General features: G+C 39.9%; 1 protein-coding gene across 2 annotated transcripts in view; it reads left to right on the plus strand.

Moving 5' to 3' along the window:
* CTTNBP2 (cortactin binding protein 2) overlaps window positions 1–21,883 on the plus strand; it is a 164,451-nt gene that overhangs the window by 79,998 nt on the left and 62,570 nt on the right. Inside the window, exons 4-8 of one of the 2 annotated variants that reach the window (XM_061165289.1) lie at window positions 116–1,748; window positions 7,727–7,930; window positions 9,619–9,718; window positions 12,000–12,150; window positions 15,855–16,106. In XM_061165289.1, the coding sequence (XP_061021272.1) occupies window positions 116–1,748; window positions 7,727–7,930; window positions 9,619–9,718; window positions 12,000–12,150; window positions 15,855–16,106 (2,340 nt within the window). Of the gene's footprint in view, window positions 1–115; window positions 1,749–7,726; window positions 7,931–9,618; window positions 9,719–11,999; window positions 12,151–15,854; window positions 16,107–21,883 lie in introns of those variants that run through there. The other variant, XM_061165290.1, reaches the window with a different exon arrangement.

A 21,883-nucleotide genomic window follows, 5' to 3' on the forward strand; every position in this document is an offset into this window, starting at 1 on the left:
GCTTTAGCTAACCCAGACCATACACTTGTTACAAAGTTAATACAAATCTCTCCCCATCTTTGGCTGAAAGAATCCTCTGCCTATTAATCAGGGCTGTCCTGTGCATTTCTTTCAGCTGGAGATGGAAAAGCTTCAGCTCCAAGCACTTGAGCAGGAGCACAAGAAGCTGGCTGCCCGCCTGGAGGAGGAGCGAGGCAAGAACAAGCACGTGGTCCTGATGCTGGTCAAGGAGTGCAAGCAGCTCTCCGGGAAAGTCCTAGAGGAGGCCCAGAAGCTGGAAGAGGTGATGGCCAAACTGGAAGAGGAGAAGAAAAAGACAAGCGCGTTAGAGGAGGAACTCGCCACGGAGAAACGAAGAAGCACAGAGATGGAAGCTCAGATGGAGAAGCAACTCTCGGAGTTTGACACGGAGCGGGAACAGCTTCGTGCCAAGCTGCACCGGGAAGAAGCACACACCGCTGACCTCAAAGAGGAGATAGACAAGATGAAGAAGATGATCGAGCAGCTGAAAAGGGGAACTGACAGCAAACCCGGCCTCTCCCTCCCCCGGAAGACAAAAGATAGACGTTCCGTCTCCATATCTGTGGCAACAGAAGGACCAATGACAAGATCTGTTGCGTGCCAGACAGACCTAGTGATAGAGAGCGCTGAGCCGGTGAAGAAGTTGCCTTTGACCGTGCCCGTAAAGCCTGCCGCGGGGAGCCCCCCAGTCTCCGCCGGTGCCAAGGGGAATGCCTGCGCCAGTGCCGCCGCGGTCAGACCGGGTATCGAGAGGCAGGTTTCCCACGGTGACTTGACAGGCTCCTCTCTGCCCACTGCCCCACCTCCAAGTGCAAACAGAATTGAGGAAAATGGACCGAGCACCGGCTCAACACCAGATCTAACCAGTAGCCCAACCCCAGTACCCAGTACAGTTTCCCCGGCCTCCGGGCACACGCCCGCCCCGCCTCCGCACAGTTTACATTCACCGTGTGCCAACGCGCCTCTGCACCCGGGTCTGAACCCACGCATCCAAGCGGCTCGATTTCGATTTCAGGGCAGTAATGCTAATGACCCAGACCAAAACGGAAACACCACCCAAAGCCCTCCATCCAGAGATGTCTCTCCTACAAGTCGTGACAACCTAGTGGCCAAGCAGCTTGCTCGGAATACCGTGACCCAAGCACTGTCGAGATTTACCAGCCCCCCAGCGGGAGCACCCCCAAGACCTGGAGCGCCCCCCACGGGGGACGTTGGCACCTACCCCCCAGTCGGTCGAACCAGTTTAAAGACTCCTGGTGGGGCCCGAGTTGACAGAGGAAACCCTCCTCCCATCCCTCCAAAAAAGCCAGGGCTCTCCCAAACGCCTTCTCCACCACACCCCCAACTCAAGGTTATCATGGATAGCAGCAGGGCCTCCAGCACAGGGATCAAAGCTGATAACAAAACTGTGGCTTCGCCTCCTTCCACTTTGCCACAAGGGAACAGGGTAATGAATGAGGAGAATCTCTCTAAGTCTTCCTCCCCTCAGCTGCCACCAAAACCATCCATAGATTTAACTGTGGCACCCGCAGGCTGTGCCGTTTCAGCCCTGGCCACATCTCAGGTGGGTGCCTGGCCTGCTGAAACCCCTGGACTGAACCAGTCTGCATGTTCAGAAAGGTCCCTTGTCATCCCCACCACCACTGCCTCTAGCTCTTCCATACACCCTGTTAATGCCTCATCCCGTAGAGCAGGTGCCTCTGACAGCCTCCTGGTAACAGCATCAGGTAAAGGGGTTAAAATGTTATATCCTCCTTTAAGAATGTGGCCTGTCCTCTCACTTGCCTTCATTTCCTTCACATTGCCTTAAAACTTTTTTTTTTTAATCTGATACTTTTTTTTTTTCCTATTTCTTTCCCCTCTTTTTTTGTGTGATTTTCTTTAAAGGCTCCAGGGTATGGTGATTCATCTTGCTATATATGAATTGTGGTTTTATTATGCTGAGTGGCTTTCTTCTTTTAAAAATAACCTGAAAGCAGTGGTTTGGAGCACACGGAGACCATTAATTTAGAGAAACTGAAGCATTTCCATGGGAGGAAAGACTCGTCCTTCTTATTAAATATTTATCTCACAAGACTTCACTGTTAGTGAGCCATCTCCAGACAGTATGTGTTCAATTCTGTCCCTTCTGAGATGGCTTATTTGAAAGAATGCGTTCAGGTAGTTATTAACACTACAGTCTCCTTTGGATTATCAAATTGCTTAGAGGTGTTGTGTGATTGGTATATTCTATGTTTTAATATCAGTTTGGTGTTGCCTTTTCTAACCTCAAAAATAGTGTGTGTGTTTGTAAACCTCTGTTCAAAGTTTAATTTATTTCAAAAGGTGTTTACTTTGTTTAGAGCTAACACTTAAGCACAGATGGGTAACAGCCCATGGGCTGTATTGGAGAAGGTTTCCATTGCAGATGTGGTCTATAAACTCACTGAATCTGGGACTCTTGAACGAGTTGATCAAGAACTAGATTTTTCCCTTTTTGCTTTATAGTGCTAAAGGACGCATTGCTTTTTATTGGCATTTGTTCTTCACTAAGTAAAAGTGGCTCTAAAATAATGTTATAGTGCCATAGTTTTGAAGAAACTTTGCAGGGGTCTCTCCTCTCCCAGGATGTTAGTGTTTAGCAGAGGTTGTTGGATCTGAATGAGAGAGAACTTTAAGAATTCAAGGAAGATCTGGGTTGTGTTGTTTTTAAGATTTAGGGAGAAGCATAGGAATAAGAAGAGAAGGTAGCACTGTACTTGCTAATCATCAGGTGGTGAGAGCAGTGTAACGGGACTGATGTATCCAGTTGTAAGCTGTCTCCTAAATAGTCAACTCCTTGAGAAGTTGGGTTCATACATTAAAGGGCACAATTGGAAACTGCATGGGTTTGATGTTAGTTAGGTCTGCATTGGAATCTGGGCTCTGGCATTTGCAGCTCTGTGTTTTGGGTGATTTTTCTTGAACTGAGCAAATTTTCTCATCCTTAATATGGAGCTTATGCTGTGCATATTGGGGAATGTGGCTGTTAGGATTTAATATAGTAACATGCAAAGAACGTTAGAGCAGCGTGACTGATGAACAAATAGAAGTGATATTACTGCTTGCGTTTTGAAAATTTGCTTTAGAATTGACTTCAGTGTTGCTTTGTGATATCTTATTTTTTAATCCAAAATGGTATTATTGAGCTGGATGGCCTTTCTCATGGCCCTTTTCCAGCAAGTTAAATCCACCCTCAAAGGAGGAATTTTTGCTACTATTCAGGAGCATCAGAGAATGTGTGGTAAGGACTTAAGGTACTCACAGAACACAAGTTCCAAAAATGTTTGGAGCCCTGGCAGTGCTGTTGACGTAAATGCATGGACTGTAAAACACAAAACACTTCCTGTGATATATAAGTTTTGTCACTTTTTAAAAAATGCAGAGCCATCTTTGCTTTGTACCCTGATGCTCTGCCAGTGGCTGCCTGGGTCATTACTGTGCTCCAGGGGTCAACTCCTAGAGCCCTTTGGTTTCAGTTGGGAAAGCTTTAAAGTCAGGATCCATGACTGAAGAATGTTTTGTCAGCAGGATGTAAGTTAACCTCTAGAGTCATAGAATTCTAGTCCATTATATATTCACCAAAATGACCTGTCTAGGATTTTGGATAAAGGAATCATAGCTCCTCTGAAGGAAAAAAAAAAAAAAAAATGCCCTTGCTTGTGTGTAGAAAGCAAGAGAGAATAAATTGTAGAACCAAAGAGACAGCAGTCACAGAAGATCCATGAAACTGGTTCCTCATTTTCTCTTCTCTTATTTTGCAGTTTGACCACTGCAAGGTTACCTTTGGTGGCATAACAGCCTTCCATGTCATTTGATTAGAAGATGTAGTTTATTAGGAGAAAAAAGGAGGCAGTGGAATTTGTTTAGGTATCAGCAGGCATTTGCTGAACATCCAGTCTACTAGGGGAGATAGAAATGTTATTATAGTTACATAGTTGGGATGTTTAACTCAGCTGTGGATGTAGGTCAACTGAAACTTTGCGAATAAGGTAGAAGATTTCAACTCTTTTTCCACTTAGATGCCCCCCTTTTGGCTGCCGTGCCCATTGCAACTTGGGAAGCACCAGAGTGTCCTCCATCCTGCTTCTTAATCTGCCTTGCCTGGGTGAGCATGTACCTCTCCAAAGCATAGGCTCATTGAAGGGTTTTCATCTTGTAAACAGTTACTGATGTCATTGTGATCACTAAGAGCAGGAAACGGGGACACAGTGCACCTCCCAAATACCTGGTGGAGGTGTGCTCCAGGGTCAGTGGTGAAAAGAGCTCTGGGCTAAGTGTAAATAGGCAGTGTTAGTCCATTTCTGCTCCTTTCTAGGTATTACCCTAAAGAGCAGATTCTGAGTCATTAGTTTTTTCATCTAAAAATGAAAGCACTGAACCAAAAAAGTAATAATAATTCCAAACCAAAAAGATGTGTTAAACTTGCCTGTTGAATTTTTTGAGTAGTAGTTCACTACCTCTCCCTTCTTGGAAATCTAGATCCCATTATCTTGAAATCCTAAAAATCTACATTTCTATGTCAGCTTATATCTATGATAAATGATTATGATTAAGTTAAAGTGCTGAAGAGAATTGCAATGACAAAAGATATCACTTTGATGACTTGTTTTGTACATTAACTCAGCCCTTTTAGAGCCAAATGTAAAAATTTAAGTAACACTTTATGGCCAAATGTTAAAATTTTTATTATTTAAGTAAAATTTAAATAATTCAAAATTTTTAGAATTTAAAGTTCCAAACAGATTAGAACTTCTTGCTGCTCCTGAACTTGTCACACGAATGCATTAATTGTTGGATGACCAGAAGCCTAAACCAAAACTCTCTCTGGGCAACTGAGTTTCCATACCCTTGGAAATTTTTTTTTTCCTTTTTCTTAAAAAAATTGTTTGATACATTTTATTTGATTTGGTTCAGATTTTTTTCCCTAGGTAAACATGCATTTAAAAAATTCTTCTCCATGTTTGATTGGCTTAAAGACTAAGTCAGAAAATGAGATCCCTCTGAGCCATGAATGAGATTAACCTTCTCCACACTCTGAAGCTGATGCCGGAAGCTGTTCTCAACTCCTCTGCTATTGCATGTTCTGTCTGTTCCCTTCATCACTGCATGTTCTGCAAGATGCTCACTTTTACTAATGTTTGCATATGACACTGTAGAGCTGAATGACCTTTTTAATGACCATCATTAAAGTAGCTATATGACTGCAGGTCTGTTCAGGCATTACTTAACCATTACTTAACCAGTCAACTAAATATTATAATTTTGATCATTGTGGGGAATTTCAAATGAACAGTGAAGTCTCATGGTGAAGTTTTATTTTTCCCATATTTATAACAGGATTTATTATAGTAATTTAAGCTTGCCTAGCCTGGAGAAAATTGGGAATGGTAGTGGAGATAAAAAATGTACTTAAGAATACATTTAAGAATTTTTAAACTTTAAGAATACTTGGTATTTATAAAGCGATTTTCATTTGTAAAGATTTTTTCCAGTATATTTAAAAGAGGAAAATAAGAGAATTGATATATATTCTTCTGGAGTCTTTATATTACAGAACTATAAGACTCTTGGGTGGTCTAAATATTGAGAAAATTTTTGAATAACATATTTTGTCTTTAAGATAGCTTAGCATTAGAAATCAGGTTTCCCAGGAAATTATATCCATACTTGAATATTTCCATAAAAAACAGTTAAAAGATATTTATATTTTAATTGTCCCCAATGGCTGGAATCATCTTAAAAAAAAGAAAAATGAAAACAAAACTCAAAAGGATGGCAAACTATATAATATTTACCTGTTAATATTCCTAAAAGGATATCAAGAACTGATGACCGCCACCGCCCGCCCCCCCCCACCCCAGGTTTGAGTTAGAGGTACTAAGAGAGGGGAATGGGGTTGGAGGTTGGGAGGAAGGAAGGTGGGAGAGATGAGATGGACAAACAAGAGTGTGGGCCATAGTCCCTCCTATTCCACAGAGAAGCACAGTGCCAATGCCTTCAAATTGCCTTTGTGTTTGCTTTGCAGTCAAGGTTTCATACCTTGGTATTTATAATTTCTCTGTTTATCATCCATTTCTAATAAGTACTGATTTAATTTTTGTGGGCTTGTTTTTTTGTTTGTTTTTAAGAAAATACAAAAGGTAAAATGTACCAGAGAGGAGCCTTCTTGTAAGTATGAAGTAAAAAATGTTACTTTTGTAAGAAGAGCTAATGAATATCAATGGAAAAATATCATAAAGTTTAGATAAATATCTGATTTTATAAGCATTTGAATTTTATGTTATTATAGTCTGAGTAAAAGCAATAAATTACTCAGAGATAATTGAAGATATAATACCCAGTTTCTAGTAATAAGCAGTCAGTTTCATCTGTAGAAACTGCTTTGGTGTTTTTCCGAACAATTTTTAAAGTTCTGAGGAATACTTTGATATTCACCTTTTTAAAACTTAAATAATTTAAGGCCAGTAATTTAAGATTCAATGATAACTTTATTATGTATTAATATAACACCCATGTACTTAGAATATTATCCTGGTTCCGAGGTAGTAAAGATGCAGGGCATAGTAAAGATCTACCATTGTATCTTACTACAGAGACTGTTACTAGGCAGATGTAGAAAGTGTACCCCAGGAGTGAATATGTGCACACATACCCCCATATACACATCAACTTTACTTTCAGATTTTTGGGGCTCCATAAGGAAGAAGGAAAAGTGACTTATTTTGAAAGTTAACTGTATTTAAGCCTAAAATATACTAAATACCTATATATTACATTAAATAAACATTTTTACTTTACTGTTTTTACAGCCTTTTGATCAAGGAAGAATTCAGAAAATTTTCCATGCTATATGCAGCCGACTTCACACACTTAACAGATTCTCTTCTAAAGCTGCTAAATACTGATGAGAAATCCTAACTATGATAACTCTTATGACTTTTGTTAAAATTATATGGTAGAGTGTCCTGTTTTGTTAGCTGATTAAAAGTTTTTGGTATAAAATGTGAAGATGGCTAGATGATATAGTCTTCCATTGTGTATTAAATATTTGTGCTGGTATATTCTATATATGTTGTGCTTTATTAGTTCCTAATACTTAATAGTAGTTGGCCACCCACTATTTTTCTTCCCAAATAAGGGAATTCAAAGAATGCAAATATTCCTTCACAGTATTTGGTCCATCTCAATGGCTTATGTAAAATTTATAAATTAAGTACCTTGGAAACATTGTAGAAAAAAGGAAATTTTCTATTTTTTAGAATTATTTCTATCTTATGCCTAAAGATATCTTTCAGTTAATAACAAAACTGAGAAAATCTGTACATAGTTTTAAAATTCAGTTTGTTTTGGAACCCTGAGGAGGAGCTCGTACTTTTAAAACAAGACAGCCTTCTTAGTTTCCTGAAACCAATCACCACTTTAACACTTATCTGTACAAGACTGACAACTAAAAATAATTTGTCATGATGTATATTAATTTAACTAGCAGCAGATATAAGATTCAAATAACAGTACAGATCTATGCTAAAGTAAATATTAACAGATTGGTCATATTAGAAACCACATAATCCTCTAGGGGTACGTGTTCATGTGTCTGTGTGTGTGTGTAATTTGGAAAGGAATGGTTAATATCTGTCTCTTATCCTTGCTCCTACTTTCTAACTAGGGTCACTTTAACCCACAGGCTGGTCACCCTCCCTAACCCCTTTGCTAATGAGTGGTGGTCCTGCCCCCCTGGCTGGCAGGCCCACCCTTCTTCAGCAAGCTGCTGCCCAGGGAAATGTCACTTTATTATCAATGCTGCTTAATGAAGAAGGACTGGACATTAATTACTCCTGTGAAGATGGCCATTCTGCCTTGTATTCTGCTGCTAAGAATGGACATACAGGTAAAGATGGTACCTTCTTACTTCTCTGTATCACCCTCTTGTAAAAGGATGAAGAGTTAAAAGCACTGTAACCATTGTTATGAACAAAAGCTGCATTTAGGTTTCACATTTTCTCTGAGAGGTGAAATAAATAACTTTTTTACAAGATTTAAAGTTTTGTAAACATTTAAAAATCCAATTTGGACAGATCGGTAACAATGTAAAATTTTGCAGCTCGCAAAAAGTTGTCTTTGTTTTATGCACAGTAAAATGTATTGTGTGCCTAGAAATTTGGGGTCTAGTAACTGATGCTGAAGCTGAAGCTCCAATACTTTGGCCACCTCTTGCGAAGAGTTGACTCATTGGAAAAGACCCTGATGCTGGGAGGGATTGGGGGCAGGAGGAGAAGGGGACAACAGAGGATGAGATGGTTGGATGGCATTGCTGATTCGATGGGCATGGGTTTGAGTAAGCTCTGAGAGTTGGTGATGGACAGGGAGGCCTGGCGTGCTGCGATTCATGGGGTCACAAAGAGTCAGATACGACTGAGCAACTGAACTGAACTGAACTGTAAAACACATTTTGAATAAAGCCCCCATCTGTGATCGCTTTGGCCAGGACAAAATAGCTCTAATTTGTCTTTTAGAAATGGCTGATGTCTGTGAGAGTAAAGCCTTAGGGCTTTAGCATTTGCTGCAGTGAGGGAAAGTTTTAGTAGTTAGGAAAGGTCATGGGTCTGAAATTGTTCTGTCGTTAGAACCAATTTATAGTTATTTGAATTTTTTAAGAGAACTGAGAGGTTGTACAACTATACACGACATGTTGATGAAGTTGGGGGATTAATCTTGTTCCTTAAAAAGCAAATCTTATAGTCAAATACACTAAAACATAACAATAGTACAGATAAAGAGATGATCTGATGGCAAATGCAAAGTCAGATAGTAGGCATATGTAAGCCATGTGATCCTTGGTGAATTCACATAATGTGGCTTCCTTGGAAGTGCTCAGAGCTTCAGTGTGTTCCAGTGGGCTTCACAGAAGATTCTAGAGAACTACAATATGAGAACTCATTATTTTAAAAGTATTTTGGAGTACTTCTTCCAAAGTACAGTGGGAATTTCCTCTAATGTAGAGAAATTCAGTCTAGTAAATAACATGTGGAACGTGAGTTCTAAGTGGTATTCATGCCTGAGTCTGGTGACTTCCTGGAGGTTCTCCTTGATTTTCATTCAGGGAGTTAAGTCTAAGATAACCACAACATGAAAGCATTTTAAGGATTAAATTAAACACCAGAAAGTAAGAATTTAACTATTTAAATGCAAAGAATGGTATATCAATTTAGTCAAAGAATTTTGTTTTCCATCCAGTAACATTTTTTTCTGGGATTGTCTGATGGAAAAACCTGGCAAAACATTTTCTGACATATGACTGTCCTTCCACTCATCAGTCACTCTCCCCCCCCACCCCCCCAAAAATGAAAGAAACCTTGTCTTAGTTGATGAGTCCTGGGGTATATGATCCTGGGGGAAAGAGGCTGCTTTTCCTTCATAATAGCCTGTGGAATCTTACACCGACCCTGAAAGAAATGTCAGATGAGCTGTGCGTGAGAGAGGTCCCTTGGGGTTAGTATCTCTCTACAGCCTGTATAGAATTTGGCTCATCGTGAATCTAAGTGGGAAATTAAAGTGGCTTTCTATTAAAATCCGTAGACTGTGTGAGATTGCTGCTGAATGCAGAAGCCCAAGTCAATGCTGCTGATAAAAACGGCTTCACACCCTTGTGTGCTGCAGCTGCTCAGGGACATTTCAAGTAAGTGATGCTCTTAATCCTGTTTTTTTCCCCCTCATGAAAAGAGCCTCTTTATAATTTGCACACATATTTTAGTTCTGGCTGAATGTGTAAACTAGTTCTTAAGATCCTTTGGCAAGTAAATTCAACTAAACATCTTTGAGAATTTAAATGCAAAGGAGGATCCTAAATTTGCTCTTCTTAATAATAGATAGTTGTACATTGGGAACTGAAGAAGAGGAATATGCTGTTTCCAAACCTCATGTGAATGAACTTGCTTCCCAAGAGGAAGATTTTTTTTTAGCTTATCAACATAAAGTCATCCCTCCTGTCTGTAGGGGATTGGTTCCAGGACCACCCACGGATGCCATAGTGCGAGAATGCTCTATGTCTGTTATATAAAATGCTGCAGTATTTGCATATAATCTACGCACATTCCCCCTGTGCACTTTAAATCATCTCTGGTTACTTATAATACCTAATACAATGTAAATGCTATGTAAATAGCTACAAGCATGTGGCAAATTCAGGTTTTGCTTTTTGTAACTTCCTAGGATTTTTTTTTCCAAGTGTTTTCCATCTGGGGTTGGTTGAACCCGCAGATGTGAAAGCTACACGTAAGGACAGTCGACTGTGTATATGGTTACGTAATGGATTGTTACACACTTCATTTCTCACTATTTTTCACCACCTCAACACACACACACACGTTATTTATTATTATAAGTGGTTCAAGTATGCACCTTGCTTTATCGTTTTTTTTAAAAATTGAAGCAGGAACTTACATGCTGAAAGAAGTTAGAGCACAAAATCAAAAAGAGCCTGAGATTAAAATATACATAAGTTTAGCAGTGATTTCTTCAGTTGCTTAAATAAGTCAGTTGAAGAGAGAGAGAACTTTTTGTAATCAAGTGATATTCTGATAATACTGATAGACTATAGCTAAATTGCTTTCTTTGCCTGTGCTGAAATGGCAGTCTATGGAGAATAAAAGCTGTTTTCAACTAAAAGCTGTTTTCAACTTTTAACTTTTACCATCCCAATAGAAATGTTTCATTAACAAACATCAATTAGCATTAAACAATTAACAAATCTCAGAATTCTTGACATAAGGTTTTTCAGTTTCATACTACTGTCATTCTTTGTAAATATGAATTTTTAAAAGTTCAAAATGCATCCTTAATATATGTTTTTTTTCCTGCATGTTAAACATATATCTCATCACTCTGAATTTATTGTTGATGATCAGAGCTATTGAATTTGCTGCTGCTTTTTTTGCATGTATCCTAAGTCCTCCAGGAAAGATTCTTTTTCTGGACTATACTTTTGCCTTTATTGCCAGTAGGCAGTCTGTAGGGCCACGTGCTTGGATAGTGTAGCAGTCGTGGGAATGGAGGCATGGATGGATTTGCAAAAGGAGAATCCTGGGGAAATGCAGGGGGGCTTGGTTAATTTAAATGTGTATGAGATACACATCAATATGTAACTTATTTTTTCTAATGTATAAACAAATCAAATGTTGCCAAAGGAAGCCAAGAGAAAGCTTGCCTCTGAGCAAAAAACCAAAGATGTGCATTGCTTCTTCATTTGGTTATGATTTATTCCTCATTTCTAAATTTATTCTCATCTAATTTTGCAAACTGTAGTTAGTTCATAAGTGCCATGAAGTCTTGAATTTACCTCATTGCTGTCCTTCCTGATTCTCAGGGCAATGTATTTCTGCTTAACTGTGTCTTTTTCCTTGTAAACTAGCCCCATTTCGGGGGGCAAAACAGCCTCTGCTGCCTTTTCTCCCCCAAATGGCCCTTTCCTCTGTCTCCGTCCTGCCTTTTATAGTGGAGGCACATGGTGCCCTGCTGTCTGCGCTATTTATAATTATTTTCTCAAGTGAAAATCTCAGAATGACTCAGCAGCCTGACTCTTTTCAAGGTTCAAACTATTTTGAACCACAAATATTATATATGTCAGGCACAGTTAAACATATTCCAAGGACTCTACTTTTATAGGTTGTTTACAGAGAAGTGTCATAAACCAGGTATTCACCCTTGATCAAAGCTGTTATTTTAAATTTTCATGGGAGTAATTAAAATATGTTGCAGCCTTGTTAAAAATAGTATCTATATAATAAGACCAGTAATAATTGAGATATATATATATATATATATATATATATAATAATTCATGTAATAAATAAAGATGCAGATTTCCTCTAGCAGTATTTTCTCTTTTTAATATCTTGGTCAGGTGGTACTTCAGACGTCAAACCCAGTTTGTACGTAATTAATCATACTGTTGTGTTTAGGTGTGTAGAATTATTAATTGCATATGATGCTAATATTAATCATGCTGCTGATGGAGGACAGACACCTCTCTACCTGGCCTGTAAAAATGGAAATAAAGAATGTATTAAACTCTTGTTGGAAGCTGGAACTGACCGAAGTGTAAAAACCAGAGTGAGTACCTGTATTTTGTATTTTTCCTCTAATTACAATATGTCTGCAAACTCTGCAGTTCAAAAAGTAAAATAGGTTAAAATACAGGTTGCTTTGTTTTGTTTAAAGTTTTGTTTTGCTTTGAATGTGTTGGATCCTCATGGTCTGACCTCTGCTCATCTGATTATTCGAAGCTTGTTAGTTAGCCTTTCTTTTTAAAGGTAGTCGGTGTAGTACTGGGGAATTGTAAGCCATTGACAAAGGTCGGCTGTCATGGAGTTGTCGTCATCATCCACAGTAGTGCTCATTTGTAATGTGTATGAACAGGAAGCAGTTTTGTGGCAAGACAGTGCCCATTGCCAGGACTTAGAGGAAGGTTATTTGTGCTCACTATCCCTCACAGGGCTGACCTTGGTTTCTGCTAAGATTATGCAGCATCTCACAGAGTTCAAGGTCATTGTCTAATTGCCTCAGAACTGGAAGCACTGTGTGTGGACGTCCAGTGTGGAGCCTAAGAGGCTGAGGGCGCTGTTGACTCCGTCCCACACAGTCCTGCCACCTCCTGGACAGGGTGCACAGGTGAAGTAAGATTTAGAAACTGAAGAAAGTTAGAGTCTGATTCACAAGAAGAGTCCTTTGATATGACTTCTGGCTCAGCACACAAAAACGCATTTGAAACTAGTTCCTCAATTCGCCCTCCTAAGTTGGTCTTTATCATCCTGTCATGATAGACTTGAAGACCAAGAATCAGCCCTTCACACACTGACATGCATTTCTTCAGTGGGGGCCCATCTAAGGGCTGGTAGGTTTATGGGACCCACTCTTCACTGGGCTCAGGAATTTTTTTTCCTGCAGTTTCCCAGAATGTTAAAAGTGTAATAATTACCACCCTGTAGCATATTCATGATGAATGACAAGTGTAGACATCTTAATTGCCAAAGATTATCTGAACGTTGGATTTCTTCTGTTAATAGAGAATTGATTATGCTGTGCATCCATTTCACAGGAATCACCCTTAAAATTTTCTGGGATAGAAAGGTATATTATGTATTTTAAGGTCACTCTTAGATACTGGATTTTCTTAAGTTTTCAAAAGTAAACCCACAAATAATGGTATGATCAGGGATGTAATATAAGCTAGGTATACACATTTTCCATTGAGTCCTATGGCTAGAGCTTTTTTTCTTTACTTTCTATTTATTTTTTGAAAATCTGAGAAAATAGTCCAATGTTACTCTTATTCATGTTGTTTTGTATATTTAAGAAGTCTGGTATTACACATACTTATTATAAAATTCTACCTTATATATGAAAAAGGAATGAATTTTATGTCATTATCTGAATGAAAAATAAGTAGTGCAACATAAAAATTGAAGTCACATCCTATAACAGAGAAATCCATGCTCTCAAGTTAATTGTCGATGAACTGAATGAAATCATTAGAAGTACAGAGGCTCCAAAGTACAGAGATAAACAGCATAATTGATGAAGGACCTTAAGGGAATAATTAATTATTTCTCACAACTTTTAATAAGAAATCAAAGGGGAATGAAGGATTTTAAGTTTTTCTGAAATGATTACATAGCCTTTGTAATATAAGGAAGGTCAAGAGCACTTACACTCTAGTGCCTAATTAAGGCTGATGCCCAAGGAAAGGTATCCACAGCCCAACAAAGAACAAGCTATGAAACACTTTGCCTGCCTGGAGTACTCTCAAGGACTATATGATATTCCAGCTGCTGCCAGCCATGGTCTTGCCTTAGCCAAGTTGATTCCGATTATGTGAGGTACAGAACCAGAGGAAAAGCCACAACATTCAGGAAGAACTTTAGCAAATGATCAGATGACTCAGTCTAAATGTAGATTGTTACATTTATTGTCTGTTTTCCTCTGTCTTCTATCCCATTATTTTTTTTTGAAGTGTACTGTCAGTTCAGTTCAGTCCAGTTCAGTCACTCTGTCGTGTCTAACTCTGCGACCCCGTGGACTGCAGCTCGCCAGGCTTCCCTGTCCATCACCAACTCCCGGAGCTTACTCAGACTCATGTCCATCGTGTCTGTGATGCCATCCAACCATCTCATCCTCTGTTGTCCCCTTCTCCTCCAACCTTCAGTCTTTCCCAGCATCAGGGTCTTTTCCAGTGAGTCAGTTCTTCGCATCAGGTGGCCAAAGTACTGGAGTTTCAGCTTCAGCATCAGTCCTTCCAGTGAATATTCAGGACTGATTTCCTTTAGGATGGACTGGTTTGATCTCCTTTGCAGTCCAAGGGACTTTCAAGAGTCTTCTCCAGCACCACAGTTCAAAAGCATCAATTCTATTCACTGAAAAAAATTTAGTGTAGCAGTATGAAATACCAAATGAAAAAAAATAAAAAGGCTAAAGGGAAAATAAAACCAAAATACATATCATCAAAATAATCATCAATTCTTTTATGGTAGTCTTAAAAATCTAATGAAGATAGATACCTGAGTAGAAGGCAGACCTCTCTACATATAAAAATGAGAGACTACAGAGGGGATCAAGATTTTCCTTAGAAGAGAGTCTGTCAAACTTTAGTGCATCAGAGTTGCCCAGAGGGCTGTTAAAACAGAATGCAGGGCCCCACCCCTTGAGATTTCTGATTCAGTAGGTCTGGGATGAGGCCCAACAATTTACAGTTCCAACAAGTTCCCAGGTGTTGCTGATGGTGCTGGTCAGGGAACCACACTTTGAGAACCGCTACCCGAAAAAAAAAAAAAAAAAAAAAGCCCTGAGTCTGTTCTGCTGCTGCTGCTGCTGCTAAGTCGCTTCAGTCGTGTCCGACTCTGTGCGACCCCATAGACGGCAGCCCACCAGGCTCCCCTGTCCCTGGGATTCTCCAGGCAAGAGTACTGGAGTGGGTTGCCAGCAACCAGCTAAGTGGATGACTAGGGCTTCAGAGTAATATGTTCTAGAGAATGGGCCCAATAGTTTAGTTGGAACATTTTCTAAGCTTGCATTTACCAGTATCCATCTGCAGTCCTAGAGAAGTCCATAGAGGCTGATAGATATCTCATAAAGTTATTTGACTTTGTTTTTCCTTTATGTCTGCCTTTTCCATATTATCTAGAATCTTTCCTTCTGGAATCAGTGGCATAAAATTTTAAGATGACTAAAATTAGGACTCTTCCCTATAAGTAGAACTGGTTTATTATACTTGGATATAAATTTTCTTTTTTTGTTTATGTTGTGATAATTTATTGAACACATTTGACTTGGGGACTTAACATCTTTGTGTTACACTGCATTAAAAATTTAATTAAAAAGGTAAAAAAAGCTTTGAGGCCATTTTTTGTTTGTTTAAGGTATAAATTTCTTTTTTGTTCTTGACTCAGTTCAATTCTATACTTGGATATAAATTTAAAAAAATGTGTGTGCTAAAGTTCATTCTTTCATAATATTGAGATTTTGTTTTACTATTTATAATGCTTAGTTACCAGGCTGGGCAGTACCAACTCACTCCAAATGGTCGAGTGTTAAGAAGAAACTCTTACAAAATAGCAGACATGAGTCAGAGCAATGGAAAGGGCTCTAATTGACAGAGGTCTGAGAGAACCTAGCTCATCGATGTTATTCAGGATTGGAATGCCTGCTTTTCCCGTCTCAGTGGTCCATGGCCAAGAATATTTTAGATGTGAACTTTAAATAACACTGCTCTCAACATTCATGTTGTAATCAACTTTCTCCCCCGGTCATTTTATTTTCAGGATGGCTGGACACCAATTCATGCAGCTGTGGACACTGGTAATGTGGACAGCCTCAAGCTTCTTATGTACCATAGAGCCCCAGCTCATGGAAACAAGCTGCATGAGGAGCCCGGGTTGGCCATCTTTGACTTGGATCAAGGAGAAGAGTGTCATGAAGGCACATCCAAGCCTGTTGTTCCTGCAGACCTCATCAACCACGCTGACAGTGAAGGCTGGACAGCTGCCCATATTGCTGCTTCAAAAGGTTTTAAGGTATGTCTGCTAGCGGCTGGCCTCATTATACAGTTGTAATTTAATGAGTGGCAAAGTTGGCTGCTATTGGCTGAATGTATTTTGCTTGAATAATTGGAGACTGAGCAGCACCATTTTTGGAAATGATCAGCTTCCAATAAGAACCAACTATATTTTTTGTCCAGCAGATATTTACCATCAAGCATATATGAGATGTCATAAAAATCAGTTTGGAGTTTGTTAACAAATGTGGGAGTAATTCCAGACATTTTATCTCATGTAAAATTAGGAAGAGAAGTTGGATATTGATTGAGGCCTCAGGATTATTTGATTTAGTACCAAGGCCATGCAATGAATTTGAGGGAGAACCAGGATTCAAGTACACATGTCCTGTACTCTCAACTCCCTCACTGTGCACTACCTGTGCTGTCTTATGATTCAGAAGAGAGCTTTCTAGATTTCACTCATCAGAGTAGCAAAAGATTGTGATTATTAAAGAAATAACATGACGTAGGAAGCCATCCATTCATGCTTCTTTTTCCATTTAAATCACTTTAGCAATAATATTGCTTTAACAATGAAAAGCTATCAGGAAGCTCCTGAGTGCAAGGCATTATGAAAGCTAACATTTGTAAGAATCATTTATGTGATTAGGTAACTCCTAGTTCAGTGGCAGAAGTGCAAAATACAAGACAAGCATAGGATAAGAGAAGCACAGAAAATTTAAAACAAGGGTGATAGACATGTGTTTGGAACAATACAAAGATGCAAATTTTTATTTTTTGGAAGACAGAATGCACATACTTCAGAGAGCAGAGTTGTGGAATATTAGGCTCAGAAATGACTCATTCTGGAGGAGATAGAAATGACTTTGGCCTTGCAGGCTGGGTTACATTTGTCACCCATCACTGGGAGAGGAGAGTAGTTCAGATGCAGGGAGCAGTAGGAATAGTATGGAAGTAGAGAGATGGGTAATGGCTCCAGTTGAGCTAATGAAGAGTAGTGAGAAGACAAGACTAGGAGTTTCATAGTATGGCACAGGCCTTCGGTCATGTACCAAGTCTGAGTTTTATTTACTAGACAGAGTAAAACTGTTGAATAGTTTGTACAAAGGAACAAAAGAGAGCTCTATAGTTTAAACTGGTTGCGTGAGCAATGACATTTAGATGATTTGGGGTTATGAAAACACTGATGGCAGGGAGCGAGACTAGGTGAAAGATGATGAGACTGGTAGAAATCATGAGAGGTCACAGAGTAGAAATGTCCAAGAACTGCAGACAGATGAGATGCATTGAATCAATGGGATGAATAGAAGGATCATAGTTAACGTTCCCAGAGAGAGGAAAGAAGAGGTGTCATTGTGATCCAGCAGATAGAATGTGGGTTTAGGAATGCTGAATTTAATGCTGGGACGTGTTCATCCAGATGGAGATATCTGGAAATAGCTAGAAATGTGCATTTGGAGCTCCTGGTTGGTAACTTCCTGTGTTATGATCTAGAGCAGAAGCTGTTCATCTTGGACTTGGGTGTTTTTTGAAACAAGTGAGAAACAGGAGTGAGTCAGTCCAGTGTGGAGGTCATTGCTTGTTAGTAGTAGTGTACTCCCGATTATACTTAAAAAAAAAAATACAGTAATTATATAAGCTTGATATGTATGTATTGATTTGAATGGAATGCAATGACATTTGACATAAAAGTACTTGGAAGGCAAAGATGGGAAATATGGAAGGCTTAAATTTGAGTAGGTGTAGTTAATCTAAGACAGTGAATCTCATTTGATGGAGAAAATGTGTGTTGCAGGGGTGGTTATCGACTTAACTCCCTCTTCTAGAAAATCTCGGAGTGTAATGAAAGGTTACTGACAGTGGTAGGTTGTTCTTGCACTCAACCTGAAGGCAAGAAAAAAAGGCAGAACAGAAAATGAAACCTGAGCATCACTGAGAGGAGCTCTCCCTCCAGGGTGAGTTACCCTTAGCTTATGGTGCCACTCAGCTCCTTCTTTATGAACTCCTCATTAGTCCTGGCGGTTTCAGAGCTGAAGATGGTATCTTCATGGATTCCCAGGCCCTTGGCAACATGGATGCTCTGTCAAGGGAAATAGAATTTCTTTCTCATGTCTAATATGACTCTTCTAATATTCTCTTTAAGAACTTAAGATAAATTTTGAATAAGAAGAGAGAGATTTTAGAAAGTAAGCATGGCTGACAACACGCTGCAAAGAAAATTAATAGATTAAAATAACAGGTTTTTTTTTTTTGCCCTGGAGTAGATACTTTGTCTTCCAGGCTTACCTCTTCATTTTACAATTAGGACATTTAAACTATGGAGAAATGAATAGACATTGGGAATGAAGACCAGATTGCCTGGTTTCATTACTCTTCGCATGATACCACTCAGCCTGCCTTCCTAGTCATGGGTATTGGAAAATATTTTTGCATCCTTTGCCTAATACAGTGTTTATAGTGTGGCTGAGATAGTTCTCCAGAGAGGTAATCTATTCACAACTAAGTTGCTAAGACTAGTTTTCAGAAAAAATACATTACAATCCTGAGTTAATCATTGTGTGGGTGAAGAGGTTCTACACTGACCACAGGTAGTGCTTAAAAGATGTATTTTTTTTTTTCTACCATAGCATACATGTGTCTGACCTACATAAGGTAGTAGTACCATTGTTACCCAAGAAGATCACTTGAGTTTCCACATGTTTTTCAATTGACAAATGTGGGATTTTGGAGCTTGAAATCACATAGCTCATCTATTCCAACCCCCTTACTTGCAGATGAAAAAGTTTAAGTTTTGGGAAATAGCGTAACTAATTCCCCAAGGTCAATTCATAGAAGATCAGGTTCCTCAGTCAGTCCTTTTTCCACTTAGTTCTTGGTCTTTTTCCCAATGACTAAGCAATTTATGCAAATCACCACTTGGTCTTTGGTAACCAGAGTAGCTGTCTCTAAATCTGGTCTGTGACTACTCCACAGCTGAACTCGTCACTGAGGATAAACTTGTTTTCATCACTCAGTGTGAGTAGATAGAAGAGTTTCTTAGTGAAACTCTGTGTTCTGTCATGAGAACTTTGACACATCAAGTTCCTGCAGCAGAAATAGATTAGGGAGAGTGTCTGGATTTGAGCATCTGGTTGTCCAGGCTCTCATACAACAGGTTCTTTATTTGAGGGACTGTGCATGTTGTGAGTTCAGGAGTAGATTATAATTCTAGTTTACATATTGCCAAAGCTGAAGGCTTCCTATCACTCCTGTTCTTACTCAGTCTTTCTGGGTTGTTTAACATGTTGATTCTAATGCAAACCTCTCCTTGGCTTCCACAACACTGCCCCTTCCTTGCTTCCCTTCTGAATTTGATGATCAGGCTTTTTCTTTGGTTTTTTTTTTTTTTTTTTTTCCTGTTTTTCTCTTTAATTTTTTAACCCTAGGCAACTCCCAAGCCATCCTAGCTGCCTAGTCCTATTTTAAAGAATTTATCCAGTCTTTCAACTTTAACTGTGGCTTCCGCAATAACTCTTCCCAAGCCCAGATCTCCCACCTGGCTTTTTATCTGCTTTCCAGTCATTTATTTTCCACCATCCTAGAGGTCATCCCTAAGCAGGCCTGTGGTCCTCTGGTCAGGCAGTGATCCTCTTGTTGCCGTCTTTATGCTGTTCTTGCATTGTTCTGGGATTGTGGACTGACTGATGCCTTTTTAGCTCTTAACCAGGTGAATCCCAGGCATTTCCTCCCACATTCTAGCATCAGCCCTAACTGGATGGTCTGCATCAGGTGTGTATCTTAAGTGCAGAGGCCCACATAAAGCCCTACGATGTAGATTTTCTCTCCCTAGGTCATGCCTACAAAGAAGAAAAAAAAAAAAAATGATAGGAGCCCCTAAAATTCTTGTCACAGAGAGTTGAGTACCTGGCTAGAAAAGACAAAGACAGGATAAGTTGTGAGGTTGGACCACATCTTTGGGACTAGATGCTAATCGTGGTAAATAGAAATCCATTCTTTGGATTCTTTTATTTTTTGTGTTTTTAATTCTCCTTGACTATTTTTTCCTTAATTTTTGTAAGATTATTTTTGAAAAGGCCAGATTGACTCAACTGTGTGTAGACAAAGGAAAGGCTCTTTTTTAAAACCTCATTACAGAATGTCCAGTGCAGAGTGTTGTACACTTGCTTAATTTAACCACCAATGACCCACTGACAGGATCCTAAATTCTCACATAAACTTGGCCAATCAGAGTTGTGCTCCCACCCCTCACCAAAGATCTGCACTTTGCAGTGTTTTCCACTGACGCCTTTCATGGATCTAGTTTGACCCTTTTTCTCCTCTCACTCTATACTTTCCCCCTTGAATGATCTTACTGGTCCCCGGAATATAATCTATAGAGGTTCCAAAATCCTCTCTCTAGCCCACTTATTCATGCCCTCAGTCCTTTCAGGAAGATCCTGTGTACGAAGCCCACAATTTACAGGGCATCTCCTTGATACCCCAGTTGGCCCAAGACAGTCCTTGTGGATGCCCATCATCCCAATGGAACCATTAACAGTGCCCCCTTTTACTCCTAAAAGTGTCTCAGTTTAGACATTCGTCCGGTAACCCTATCGACGGCCATTGCTATCTATCTATCTGGTGGTGGTGGTGTTCAGTCACTCAGTTGTGTCCAGCTCTTCACGACCCCATGGACTGTAGCCTGCCAGGCTCCTCTGTCCATGGGATTTCCCAGGCAAGAATATTGGAGTGGGTTGCCATTTCCTTCTCCAGGGAATCTTCCTGACCAGGGGTTGAACCCATATCTCCTGCAAGTCTCATGCATTGCAGGTGGCTTCTTTACCGCTGAGCCATCAGGGAAGCCCTATTGATGTCCATATTCGCATTCATTTCCACCAAACAGCTCCATGAGCGTGCGTCCCCAGACTTCTGTGTTTATAACGCATCTCTGTTCCTCCTCTCTTAATCCAGTAACATCATCAGACATTTGTGTCTCTTGCTCCATCTTCCTAAGTTACTGAGTTCAAATGATGGATACAGTTCTAGATTTTATTCCTTTATAAATGAGTACATGTACAAAGAGGAGGCTGTGTTTTTAAACACATTCCAGGATGTCCCTCGGGGAGCCCTCGTCACAGGCTGGCTGGACTTGCATAGGCTGCAGTGGTCTCCCCATCCGCAGTCTTACCTCCTCCTTTGTGCGGCTTTGAGAGGGACCTTTCTAAGTGGGGAGCTGGTCCTGCAGTTTACCCTTCATCTTTCCAAGGATAACTGATCTTTCTGCCACTTCTAGGGTGAGTGCCAGCCCTGTACGTGACAGACAGGCCCCTTCCAGCTCCGGCCTCAGCCTCTTCGCACCAGCACACTCCTGCCCCTCCTCTCCTGCGCTCTCGGCTCTAATCCTGCAGACACGCTGTGCTGTCTCCTCTCCCTGTTTTTGCATCTGCTGTTCCCATTACCCCAAATGGCCCCTTCTGTCCTGACCCCTCCCTGCCTGGAAAACATCTCAGCTTAGGTCTTGGCTTCCAGGAGTTCGTTGCTCCCAGGGTACCTCTTCACACTTCACTTAGGGAGCTTGTTCTTTACTGGAATTATTTATATACCTCCTTCCCTCTCCACTGCCTCCAAAAAAATCACTTTTCATCATTGTATATATCGTGCTCAGCAGTCTCTGGCCCACGAGTACTAAATGTTTGTTGAATCAGTGAGTAAATGAGTAAATTTTATGACAGTTCTTTCTTAACTGCTCTTCTTTTTGTCACTTTGTTTTTCAGTATGTCTTCCAAACTCACTAATTGGTTTTCAGAACTGAGT

This window comes from Dama dama, chromosome 18 (assembly GCF_033118175.1).
Source record: "Dama dama isolate Ldn47 chromosome 18, ASM3311817v1, whole genome shotgun sequence".
Lineage (NCBI taxonomy): Eukaryota > Metazoa > Chordata > Mammalia > Artiodactyla > Cervidae > Dama > Dama dama.